This window comes from Micropterus dolomieu, linkage group LG20 (genome assembly GCF_021292245.1).
Source record: "Micropterus dolomieu isolate WLL.071019.BEF.003 ecotype Adirondacks linkage group LG20, ASM2129224v1, whole genome shotgun sequence".
Taxonomy (NCBI): domain Eukaryota; kingdom Metazoa; phylum Chordata; class Actinopteri; order Centrarchiformes; family Centrarchidae; genus Micropterus; species Micropterus dolomieu.
In genome coordinates, this window is record NC_060169.1 from 4,227,026 (window position 1) to 4,239,893 (window position 12,868).

At 39.1% G+C, this 12,868-nt stretch overlaps 1 protein-coding gene across 1 annotated transcript in view; it reads right to left on the bottom strand.

Annotated features, from left to right (window-relative positions):
• Nucleotides 1-521: 521 nt before the first annotated feature.
• otog (otogelin) overlaps nt 522-12,868 on the bottom strand; it is a 64,619-nt gene continuing 52,272 nt past the window's right edge. Inside the window, exons 44-55 of the mRNA XM_046033220.1 lie at nt 12,310-12,414; nt 11,736-11,840; nt 11,521-11,622; nt 11,103-11,201; nt 10,787-10,827; nt 10,352-10,427; nt 9,815-9,993; nt 8,762-8,866; nt 7,795-7,914; nt 7,179-7,224; nt 4,836-4,915; nt 522-2,852 (exon numbers count right to left, since the gene is read on the bottom strand). Of these exons, the coding sequence (XP_045889176.1) occupies nt 2,652-2,852; nt 4,836-4,915; nt 7,179-7,224; nt 7,795-7,914; nt 8,762-8,866; nt 9,815-9,993; nt 10,352-10,427; nt 10,787-10,827; nt 11,103-11,201; nt 11,521-11,622; nt 11,736-11,840; nt 12,310-12,414 (1,259 nt within the window). The 3' untranslated portion in view covers nt 522-2,651. The remainder of the gene's footprint in view (nt 2,853-4,835; nt 4,916-7,178; nt 7,225-7,794; nt 7,915-8,761; nt 8,867-9,814; nt 9,994-10,351; nt 10,428-10,786; nt 10,828-11,102; nt 11,202-11,520; nt 11,623-11,735; nt 11,841-12,309; nt 12,415-12,868) is intronic.

Here is a 12,868-nt window from a genome sequence, read left to right on the forward strand (position 1 = left end):
GCCGTCATCTCAATTGTGATACTGGTTCTTAACTTGGGGGTTGGGAACCCCATGGGGGTTGCGACCTGGTCCCAGGGGGGTCGCGAGAATGCTACTATGGACACAAAAATAGAAAGAAAATACCTTTAAAATAACTAGACAGACTCTACCTTTGAATGGAACCACTTTGGGTATTTTGCTCTGTTTAATCCAGTAGGTGGCGGTAATGCCAACCGCTATAAAAAGCCAAAGAAGAATATGAATTTTAAAAAGGCTACGTTAACCTAGCTAACATTGATCCCATTAAGTGAGTAGGATGGAGCTGTATGTGTGGGTGTCATGTTTGGCCAAATATTTTCTACCTCAAAAAGGGGTCAGACTGCTAGAAAGGTTAAGAACGCATTATGAGAATGGCAATCCCACTCTTCATAGGCTGCACTCTAACATGTAAAACAGTAATGACTAAACGCTGTTTAGTTTTTCAAAAGAAATATTTATTGAAAATGCAAATGTACATTTGTATGATACAAATCCTCTTTAACTCGACTATCCAGGTGGGTCTGCTTGATATGAACAAACACATAAAACAAATTTAGTCCACAGAGAAACACGCATCTATAACGCACCAATATTTTCTTTGCCTTCACGGTGCAATCGGGAATAAAAGCAAATCAAAGTTTAGGATCCTGTTGGGTTTGTTTGTTTTCCAGTTGGGCCAAATGCTTCTCTTCTCTTCATGTTGTCGTCCACAAAATCAGAACTGTGCTCTATCGAACTCCAATAAATAAATAAAGTGCTCCACATACAGCTGGATTTAATTCAGTTAATACACCTCACTAGTGTTGATTATATAAAGTATATTTCATATCACCAAATAAACAGTTTATTGTTGTCTTTCTAATGAAATGAAATCTAAGAATTTGATATTGAAACTTGAGTTATTTACAAAAACAAGGCATAACATGAGGAATTCTGGGTAAAATATGAATCTTCAAAGGATGATGATGACAATGATGATGATGATGGACAGAACCAAGCTGAGAATGTGTTTGTGATCACACTTCAGGGCTCGTTTTCCTGATTATCTGGATTACATATTTTTATATTTTACTTTTCAGCCATGGCAGCACAGTAGCGCTCTGAGAAGATGAGCAGAGAAACGACTTCCCACTCCAGAACAAAAGATCAACTTACTTATTCCTTTGCTAACATTTTCTTTTCTCTGCAGGCTGGCAGGGAGGTGGCAGTGCAGCAGTGTGGTAAAGCAGGAACTTTTAGCACCTTATTGTGTGTTTTTAAAGGTGTGAATGTATCATCTTTATATCAGTTATTATCAGAACCGTATTTAGAGACATGAAACAACTTCAATGAACTGTGTCTACTTTTTATTTCACATCGTAGGCAAAAAATCTCAACAGGAAGAGGGCAAACTTGCTGTTGACAGCAAAACACCAAGTGAGGTAAAATTATAAAAGGGACTGACTTCTATTTCTGCGCTCTGATTATTTATTTTCAAAAATATATAGCATGGAATTTTGCCCATGGCAATCAATTTTCAATAAAGGCCACATGAATAGTCTTAATTTAGGTTTCCTTGAAAGTTAAAAATGCTGAAAAACTTCACTGCCAGAACACAGTTTGCATTATTTGAAGTCTTTATAAATTTTAAATTACTCATTTCATGTCATATATTAAGATATACTGGTGAGTATTAGATGCCCCGCTATGTTGTCTGTCTTAAAACAATAGTCGGGTGCCCATATGAACATTGAAAGAGGCGTTGTTTGATTTATTCATTCCTCCTCTTCATTCTGGCTTTTAAGAAATTTCCTAATGTGATTCCAGTGTAAGAGATGGAGGACAAAAACACGTTCACGTAAAGTTTATTTGACGTTAATATGAGGCGTCAAAAGTCTGAGTTACACAAATCCAGGGAGTATCTTCCAAAGTTCCTTTGTTTTTAATATAAACATCGCTCTTTTAGTTACTGTCCCACCTTCGCAGCTCAGAACAGAAACACTTGCCGGGAAAGAGAGACAGGGAACTTTGTACTAAAGAGATTTTATAATAATACATCTTTACAGAATGAGGGCTGTGGATTTTGTGGACACTGAATGCACATAAGGGAGGGATTTTTAATGGCCAATATAAACAGGAGGAATGATTCCAGCAAGCAAACCTGTTTCAATGTACATAACCTATCCTTAAAGACATCTTTACTGATGTTAAAGCAAAGTTTAATACTAGAACAACTAGCAATACATGTACGTTTAAGTAATAAAAAATGTAAAATCTAATTTTTATTTGATCCTATCAAAATTTAATGACAAATTCATCATGAGGTGTCACACTTTACTTTTTGAGATGTTTTTTTGCTTACCTCTGATGGTAAGTAGCAGAGGTCAAAGGTCCCCTTCCTGCCCTGTGGTTGCATACAACCTGCTTGGCTGCTATGCAGTACCGCCTCCCTGCCAGCAGAGACACCAAGACACCAACTAACTGGAAGTCATGCAGTGATGCGGTCCTGCCAATCAGAGTTCAGCATTCCACTCTCCCACCATCTTTAAACAACATGGCTGAGGTTTCTTTTTCCTCTTCTTCTATTTCTTGTGGTTTTAGAGAGTGTGTTTCTAAACACTGTGTGTCTGTGGGTGAGTGTAATGAGTGTGTGTTTAGGACCACTGGCAGGAGCAGTCTGTGGGCTCCTGGATGGTGTAGCTGACCCAGGTTGCGTTGCTGCTGCAGTAGAGCTGTACAGATCGCCGCTGCAGCCCTGTCTCTCTGCAGCATTTGCAGAAACGAGCGTATGTGTTGATGTTGTAGTTGTAGATGCTGGCGGATGGACACTTCCCGTCACATGACACAATGTTCACCTGCAGGACACAGAGAGTTAGTACAGAAGGTAGCAGGTCTGCAAAAAGAACCAGCGAATTCGAAAAGTCAAGGTAAATCTCTTTAGCCCAAGCGCCCTCAATATCAGCAAGTGCCTCTTGCAACAAGTGGCATTAAGTGGCGTGCGAAACATTTAACATTAGCAACTTCTTTATGCTGCACATCCACTTTATTCGGCCACTAAAGCTCAGCTAAAAGCTTCATGGTCATGTTACCTGTCTCTACCTAAATGAAACACGTCAAACACCAAGCAACTAACAGAGCGTGTAGCAAAATGCATTTTCTGTCTGAACAAGGTGCAGTCACAGCACTGTGTGTATATCTCATTTCCCGCCATCCACGCAATGGACCCGTCAAATTAATATTGAGACTTCATTGTGTTTATTAATTGATTTATGGAAATAAATTGTGTTTTGAAGTAAGCTCCCAGTAGAGTCAATATTCATGGAGAACTGTAGAGACGTATAAGTACTTAGGAACCATGTTTGACTCCAACCTCAAGTTTGATAAAAAGTCAATCACTAAGCAGGGACAACAAAGAATCCACTTTATGTGGAAGCTAAATTCTTTTAATGTTTCACAGAGTATCTTATGTAACTTTTATCATTCATTTATTGAAAGTCTTTTAACATTATCTTTTATCTGCTGGTTTTAAGGATTGACTGTGAAGGACAAGAATAGCCTCAGCAGCATTGTTAAAATCTGCTCCAAGATTATTGGAGTTCAGCTGACAGACCTGAGCCCCCCCAAGAAAAACTAACAAATTATTTAATTCCTTCTGCCACCAGGCTTTTAAATACTGCTGCAACTAGACATGTGCCAATGATTGTAAACCTCTGTATTTAATTATTTATTATCTATTTGTTTATTTTCTTGAATTATGGTCCCTGCATTGTGACCTGTGTATTTACTGCTTTGCTCTGGTGCCCAAATGCTTACATGTTGTCACTGAAAGGGTTTCTGAATGTTTGATTGATTGTAGTTGTTGTTTTTGTTTTTGTTCGATACGACTTGCAGACTGAAACTAACCTGCCCTACGGGGATAAATTTAAGTTGATTGAATTGAATTGAATAAACAGTAAACATGAACAAAACATGGATACCTCCAGAGGATAGGTTTACTTACAATGGATTCATGTTCCTTAGCTTAGCTGACCTATATAAGGAGACCAGAAATTTGCATTTAGGTCTTCTGGTTCAGGAGCTATACTTGATTCATTTTTGGTGTGTGATTTTAGGTGCTTTTTCCTGGGGATAGGGTTAGAGTTTAAGAGGATAAAAGAGTAACATCAACAAGTCTCTGCTTTTAGAGCAACTTTTAGAGCATTGTTGCCGTCAATGGTAATTCAGTATTAATATCAAAGACAACATATGACTCGTGTAAAAACATGCAGATCCATTTTTTTTCTGCGTAGAATTTCTTACGAACTCTCCAGACTTGTGAGTCTCCAACCGTCCCCTATCTGCCCTCAGACATCCCCACCCGTCCCAGTCACCTGACTCCTACATCTACCTGCTCACGTGTTCCTCGTTCACCAATCATTCCCCTACAGTATTTATAACAGCCCATCTTCACCTTCTCCTTGCCAGATTGCTTTTCAGCCACCTGAACCTTTAACCTGCCCTGTTCATGTGGATTCTTGGGTACTTCTGTTTGGACTTGATGCCTTTACCTGTAAACTCACTGAACTGTTCCTGGCTGCCTGGTTGTCTACATTTGGGTCTTTTTCCTTGCTGCCTCGTACACACCCTCTTGACAGAATGAAATGTTATAACAGATAGAAAAGGAAAATACTGCAAAAATATAATCCGGGAAGTAAAATAATAGCAGAATATTTCATATTGAATATTAAAGAAAACACTCAACTACCACAACATCAGATTTTTGATTTTTCGCCTCAGAATTCATTAAAAAGTTCAGGTACCTTAAACAGCATCATCATCACAACAGACACAAAACATACCGGCCTGTTGCTGCGACAGTCGTTCTTCCGGATCGTCATCCTCACCGTCACCTTCTGACAGGACTTCCCGTCTTCTTTGCCTGTTCGCGCGACAACAAACCAAATCAGTTGGAACAAAGTTAACGTGAAATATCCAAAACACAGCGTCTGACCTGCTGCATGTCGAGACGCAGCAGGAAGGAATGTCGGAGAAGAAACAGTCCTGGGAAGCACAGAGGCTGTAGGTCATGCGCAAGCTGTTTTAGTGGATGGATGAGTTAGATGAAGGAAGGGAAGAAATAACGCCAAGAAATCATATATAAAAGCTTTGTACTTAGATAGAAACAAAGGAGGAAGTAAGCAAAACAAATGAAGCTTCTTCCAAATGAGACAAAACCAAAATATTAATAAAATATATATAATAATATATATAATGAGTAAGAGTAATGAGATCCTTCATGCATTTATCAGTTAGACAAAATGAAACATTTTAATCTTTAAAAATTGGTAAATTAATGAATGAAACAAAAGACAGTTTCCATAAACACACTCTGTCAGACATTGTGCCATTTGGCATACAAAAAATAAATAAATAAACAAAATGAAAGACTGAGCATAAACTTAAAGCTGCTGTGTGGGCATTTAGTTTTGTTTAAAAATTTGGTAAGATGATTCTTAGGTTCTTAATACTACGGTACCCATCAGACTCAGAGACCATTTCTATGGCAAAGAAGGCAACCACAAGCACGGATCAGGCGCCTGTTTCACAAAAGCTATTTGCAACTGCTGATTGTCACGTGTCGCTCACAAATTGCAGATAGATTTGTCAGTCCTATGGAGCTCTTACGTGAGAATGTATGGGTTGCATCTTGCAGGTCTCCTGTTTGTTTTGATTGGTGAAATTGGTGACATCATCCTGTGTTGCAAACAATTTGGTGAAACATGCCCCACAGCTGCAGCAAATTCAGAGCACTTTGTGCAATTGTTATCTCCATAAACAGATATATGAATGCAGAATATCTTCAGACCATCATGATCAGTATCAAAAACAAAATTTTAAGAGAGATTTTTGTATGTTCTGACATGCTCCTTGAGAGTCTTTATGCCCACAGGCTTGTACATTTGAACCAAATATAGAAACTCTGTTCTTTTACATCAAGAACTCTGGATGCTCAAAAGAACTTCTCCGGCTTCACTTCACAGATGATTGTTTGGTGGTAAAATGCCTCACATAGTAGCTTCAGTTTTCCACACAGCTCCCCCTGGTGGTGTAGCAGCATGCAGATCTTCTACAGCAGCTACATATTCCTCGGAAAGAGCCCAGACACCAACCAACATCAGAATCTACTGATACATGCAGACGTCTAAGCCCGACTACTGGGCCACTACCAACAGTACATTGTTGGCAATCAACAATGCACTGCCCAGACAGTGCTAAATGGGGAAAGAGTTTAGATGTCGTGAACATGTACGTGATCCACAGGGAGGGGCGGGGGTAAATACTTGTTACTGTCCTCTCAAGTGTGACATCATTTTTGGCCTACATAAAGGATTGTGTCCCCGCCTCCTTTTAAGGTGTGAAATTATCTGAACACCTTTAATTACATTACTACAACATCGTTTTTTAAGATGAAAAACAGCTTCATGAAGCAAGGACAATGCAGCATATGCATATATATGTATATATATATATATATATATATATATATTTGTGATTTCGGTGGCATGTTTTGGATTTGTTGCATGTAGACCTGAAATGAGACAGCAGTTGAGAGGACTGTTCTGCAGAGGGGGGTAAGTTTGCAGTCAGACTTCCTGTGTGTTTTATAATATTTTTTTTGGAGGGAGTACATTGTTGAATATCAACAATGGCACTGACAAGCCTTGTTGTTTTGGTACCTCGTTCACAGTTTGTGTTAACTGTGGGAGTCAAGGGGCTAACGGGGAAAGGGAACAGAGGGGATCCAGTACCTGGTGGGATTGGTACATGATGGTAAGCTGTAGCACATAAACCACAAACCCACTTGCATGTGCTCAGATGCTTTTCAGTGACAGCTACTTCTTTTTGGAACTTTCTGTTGCCATTTTTACTGACAAGACTGAATTCACTGAAAAGCACACTGACAGATCTCTCTAATCTGAATAAACAGCAAGACAAATGTTATGGGAAAACAACCGCAGGGATCCAGACATGAGCCAATTCAGACAACGTGGTTGACGATTTTAGACTTAAATGGACAAACTGAAGGGCAAACATGTTGGAAACATGTTGAGCGGCAGGTGAAGGCACTCTTCAGTGTCAGCTGTAGCCTACAACTCTACACTAACTACAGAACTGCAGCTACACTCAAATCAGATACTCACATGTCTTGCAGCATCCGTCCATGTAACTTATGACAGTTCCACCGATCTGAGTGGAGATAACAGTGAAAATGTCAATTTCATTTTGTGTGAAACCCAATGTCTTTGCATGAGAGTTTGGCCGCAGTGGAGGAAGTGTTATGATCTTAATTTAGCAATATCACAATTTAAAAATACCTGTTTTCAAAAACTTTTTTTCGAAAACCTGACTCTTAAGCGCTTTGCAAGCATCAGTGCACACTCGTGTGGTTGTTGTTCCTTCATGAATCATATTCTTTCAACACCATATTCTCTGAGAACTTTGAGAACCACTGTTTCAGACAACTGAACGGTCCTATGAGCTGCATACAATAAAAATCTTACTCTTTGTTACACATTAAATATAAAACTCTTATAAAAGCCTCATTGAATTACTAAATTTGTCATCCATCAAATGATGGACAAGAATAATGATTTAAAAGTGATTTAATTTAAACTTCACAAATCTATTTAGATTTGTGACTCTGGTCAAGATGATACATGGTTGAACTCTGCTCTATACACATGCATGTATGTCTGTGTCTATTTGCAGTGGTGTGTGTGTGTGTGTGTGTGTGTGTGATAGTTGCTGCATGCTGACCTTTATGCACTCAGTTTCGTTGAATGGTGGGCAGCTGTAGGAGTAGGTGATGAGCGTGGGTCCGGACAGAGTATCTGAGCAGTCAAACTTCACGCAGTTTGATACCCAGGACTTCCCCGGCTGGAAAGACACCATCAGTGTCAACATCAGCTGCTTCACAACATTAGCGGCATAGTAGCTCTGATCACTAATCTGACTCAGGCTGAGTTACACCAACAAACAGCAGCAGCAAAAGTGCAGTGTGACAGGTGTATTGGGGTTTAAGTAAATACTGCACATGCTCCAATGATGGCAGCACATCTAATGGTAATTAATGATAAATTGCTAAACTGCTAACATGCTATTATGATGTATGTCACATTGTTGTGAAACAGCAGGTTCCTTGAGCATGAAAGTTAAGTCTTTGTCATATTATTCTTTATTGTTTCCACAAAAACAAAACAAGCAAGCCAAGGACAAAAACACAGTCCCAACCAAGTCAGAAGAAATAAAAAAGAAGAAAATATATAAAATCAAGTTGTTAAATAATAGCTGCCAAATTCAGGCCCATATCGACAATGGGCCTTCGACAATCGACCCTACAAACTATTATTGTCACCATCACATCAGTTCATTCTTTACCATTAAAAGAGAAGTCTGTAAAAAAGAAATCTTAACTCAAGGTCTTACTGGGTTTTTTTTCCTGCCTCTTTTAATCGCATCTCGTGGTCTTCGTCAACAGATACAACACATCGCTGACGTTTCATACTTAGGTCACGTGATAACAACTGAGCAATGTGTCTGCTGATGAAGACCGTGAGATGTGATTGAAAGTTCCGGAAAAAGCTAATACAGTTTTTCTTCAAACTAATTACTTGAATGACTTCAAATTGTTCTTTGTACCAGACAGGTTATACGTAATATTTAAAAAAATGTATCGAAACTATTAAGTTCATTCGTAATATGTAATGTATAATTAGTCAACTACCTTATAGAGAACTGTTGTCCCGTTTTCATGTTGGTAGAGGCAGGAAATATTCTTACAAACACCGCAGCACGACGACTGGTCCTTTGGAGGGACGTAGATCTGATTCTGAAACACACAATCATTCATCAAGATTTTGTAAAATAATGAAAGAAATCTAAAATTAGAAAAAGGCAGATTTTTTCAGCAGGAAAATATGAAAATATGATATGTGCGTGTGTTTCTTCCTGTTGAAATGTGCTCCTGGCTAGATACTAGTTCGTGGTATGTTTGTTCAGAGCGACAGATGCAAACTGAAGTGAATCAAACAAAGTAAAACGTGACATCATGTTGCGGTGGCCAATAGAATTTTTGTAATTTTGTGACATCAGTTTGATTTGGAATAAATTATTTGAAAATTATGGAGCAGGTATTAAAAATAGAAACGAAATAAAAAGAATGCAGATTCATTTTCTATCTTCCATGAAGAGATTTGCTTGAGATTAAGGCTTCAACTAACAAATAGTATGAATTAAATTAATCTCTCATTTATAAAACGTCACAGAACTGAAGGTGACATCCGAACAAAAGTTCAAAAATCAAAGATATTCTGTTTACGATCATAGAGGACCAAGAAAACCAGTAAATATTCCCATTTAAGAAGTCAGAACCAGTGACTTTGTTGTGCTTCTGCAGTAAAAATTGCTTAAATAATGACTTGATTATCAAAATAATTGTCGATTCATTTTCTGTCTATCAACTAATTTGTAAATTGACCAATTGCTTCAGCTCTTTTTGAGATAACCAATCATGCCTCTGGTTGAATAGTGAACTCTTTGTTGTCTGCATAGTAGGTGAGAGTTTACCTGTATGTCTGGGAGGTTTGGCTTCTGTGATTCTTTTCTAAATTCATATATTTTTATGGGAAAAGAAAAGGAAGAAGGAGGAAAAGAAGATGAGGAGGAATCAGTTCAAGATCAAGATCAGGAACACGTACAGGAAAAAGAAAAGCCTTAGAGTTGAAGCAGACTTTGTTGTCCATGTCTCGGTGTGCAGGAATGTGTGTTGTGGTCTTACTGGTTGGCAGTGGGCGGAGCAGTTGATGCTGCTGGTGCGGAGCAGGTGGAATCCGCTAGCCGGGTCGAGGCTGCGGCTGCACTGCCTGCTGTGACACAAGCCGTCGTCGTCGTGCTCCACCAGTGTCTGGCCCGGGCGCAACACGGCTCGCTCGCCGAACACACACACCGCCTCGCGCACTGAACACACACACACACACACACACACAGGTCAGAGTGTTCAAGGTCGCAGTTTCTGCCCTTGAATCATAGTTTTTAGAAGCTGGCAAAAATATTCTTTAATTAAAAAGTGTTTTTCTGCTTCTTGTTACTCTCCATATAAGATGTATGCCTGTTTTTATCCTTTTGTTATTTATTTGCGTGTTTTTCCATTCAATCAATTTCCATGATTTGGGAAATAGGAATTGTTTGATTGATTGATTGTTGTTATGAAAGAAAATGTGCAGTAGCTGTCGCAGGATGTGGAGTCTGTCTAAGTCACTTGTTTGAGTTTCTCCAGCTTGAATTTAAACCAGCAACCCTCCCCAGCATTACTCACCACACTTGTATCGTTTGCAGGCGCACTGGTTCTGTGGGTCGGACAGGAAAGCCCGGTCCAGCTGGGCGGCTTCTCCCTGCAGAACACAAAGAGAACCGAACCGGGGTCACGTAGAGTGTACACAGAAAATACATAGAAAACACAGAGAACCAGGGACACATATAAAGGGAAAATGAGTAGAAAATGCAATTAAAACACAAAGTTAAAGAGAACATTTATTGCATACAATGCACACTACATATAGAGTCAGCTTTATGCTGCATTTCCTGGTATAGTATCTTCATGATGTCAACTTTTCTGGAGCTAAAGCTTTGTTTTAAGTAGTAAATTGTTTAAGAAAGCTAACACTCTCATCTTGCATACATACATACAACATAACTCATATATACACCATATAAAATATGTATATATAGATTATTAAATATAAAGACGTACCAGGCCACATTTTGGGGAGGCGATCTTTTCACAGGAACACTCTGAAAACAAGAAAAACATGGCCTTTTTATTAATGAAGCAGAATGGTCATCTTCACATTTCAGCTGTGTTAGGGCTTTAAGCTGACAGTACACTGACAGCAACAAATAACAAAAACATAAACCGCATAAACCAAATTCTGGCTCCAGAAAGCCAAACCTAAACCTATTTAAAAACCATTTTTATGTTGAAGTGGATCTTATAACAAAATAAGAACAGCTGTGACTTTGAACTCATTTAAAAATGTTCTTGTTGTGTGTGGTTTAACGAGTCGTACCGCATGTTTGGTTGGGACAGCAGCGACCTGGACTGGACACGGACACCACCGACATCCCAACAGGACAATTAAGCTGAGGACACCTGTAGGGTTCACACACTACACACAGACACACACACACACACACAGCAAGAATATGACTGTTTTCAGGTGCATGTATTAGTATCAGCAAATTTTCTCACGGGTATTTTGTTATCAGCATATTTTAACGAGAAATTGCAGAATTGCTAAGCATGTGTTTAAGGTACTTTAGAAAGAGTGTGTCTATTAGTCTGTACACCAGAGAGCGCCGGCAAGTATTAAAATTTTAAATGTCCCATTCAAATATGTTGGTTTATGTTATGAATCTTATTTTTCAAATGTTTAAAAGTATTAAAAGGGAAATAAATTAATGAATAAGTGGGGTGTGTTCACTGACCACATTGGTAGGCGGGGCAGCAGCGGTCTGTGGTGTTACTGTCCACCGTCAGGATCTCGCCGTCCAGGCAGAGAGGAGGCGTCTCGGGACACAAAGAACACACTGCAGAAAACAAACACTTCATTCATCACACTGGGGAGTTTAAGTTAACCAGCTGAATAACAGTGGTGGCTGAATGTGACACAGAAGATAGAAGTGGATTTGTTTTAACTGACTGCAGATGTGAGCGAGACAGCAGCTGCCGTCGGCCCTGGTGGCGATCATAGTCTGGTCCTCTCTGCAGGTGGGAACATCCGACTCACAGAGTTCAGGATCACACTCTGTAATACACAGGATCTAAAACATTAAAGGAATAGTTCCACATTTGTGGAGAGTTAATGTGCCGGACATTTTCTTGGCCAGACGCAGTTCCTTTCTGGAGTCTTGTTGTCACTGTGAAGCAACCAGCAGAGGCTTCAGGGAGTTACTGCTGCTCTTGGCCAAGAAAAAGAAAGACACATAACCTCCTCCTGTAAAAGCAAAATTTTTTGTTTTTTTCAAAAAACATTTTGTTGTTTGTGTACATTTTAAACACATGAAGTATAATGTGTTAATAAGTGACGTTTAGATGTGCTGGTAATCAAAAAATGTTTGTTTGTTTTCTGTACAGTTAAGCTTACCATAAACTGGTGGTAAATATCTATGTTGGTATCAGTTGATGGTGATGGAAATGATATTGGAATATAGTGCATCTCTAGTACAATAAAGGGAAGCCACCGCTCTATTGATCTGATCAGAGAGGAACCTTACCACAGGCAAAACTTGGACAGCAGGAGTCCTGTCTGTAGTACGACACCAGCTTTTCCCCATATTTACACTCAGGAGGGAGCAGGTCACACAAGCTCTGGTTACATACTGCAGATTCAGAAATTACATCACATTAACAGCTTTAATTTTAGAAAAGACAAGTAATGAGCCACAGATTTGACAAATAAAGCTTTTTGATTTAGATGCTGATCTCTGGCAGATTTTAAAGAGGTCATATTATGCTAATTTTCAGGTTCATAATCTTATTTAGGGGTTGTACCAGAACAAGTTTACATAGTTTGATTTTCAAAAAACACCATATTTTTTGTCATACTGCACATTGCTGCAGCTCCTCTTTTCACCCTGTGTGCTGAACGCTCCGTTTTAGCTACCAGGTGAAGCATTGCTCTTCTAAAAGAAGCCGGTAAACATGGCTTCGGTTCAGCTGTATATGTTGTCCTTACCAGCTTAGCAACACGGACTGCAGCAAGAATTTCAGAGGAGTGAGTTATTAATCTGTAAGAAACGTATCTTTTATCCATAAAGTTTTAACTGTGGACCG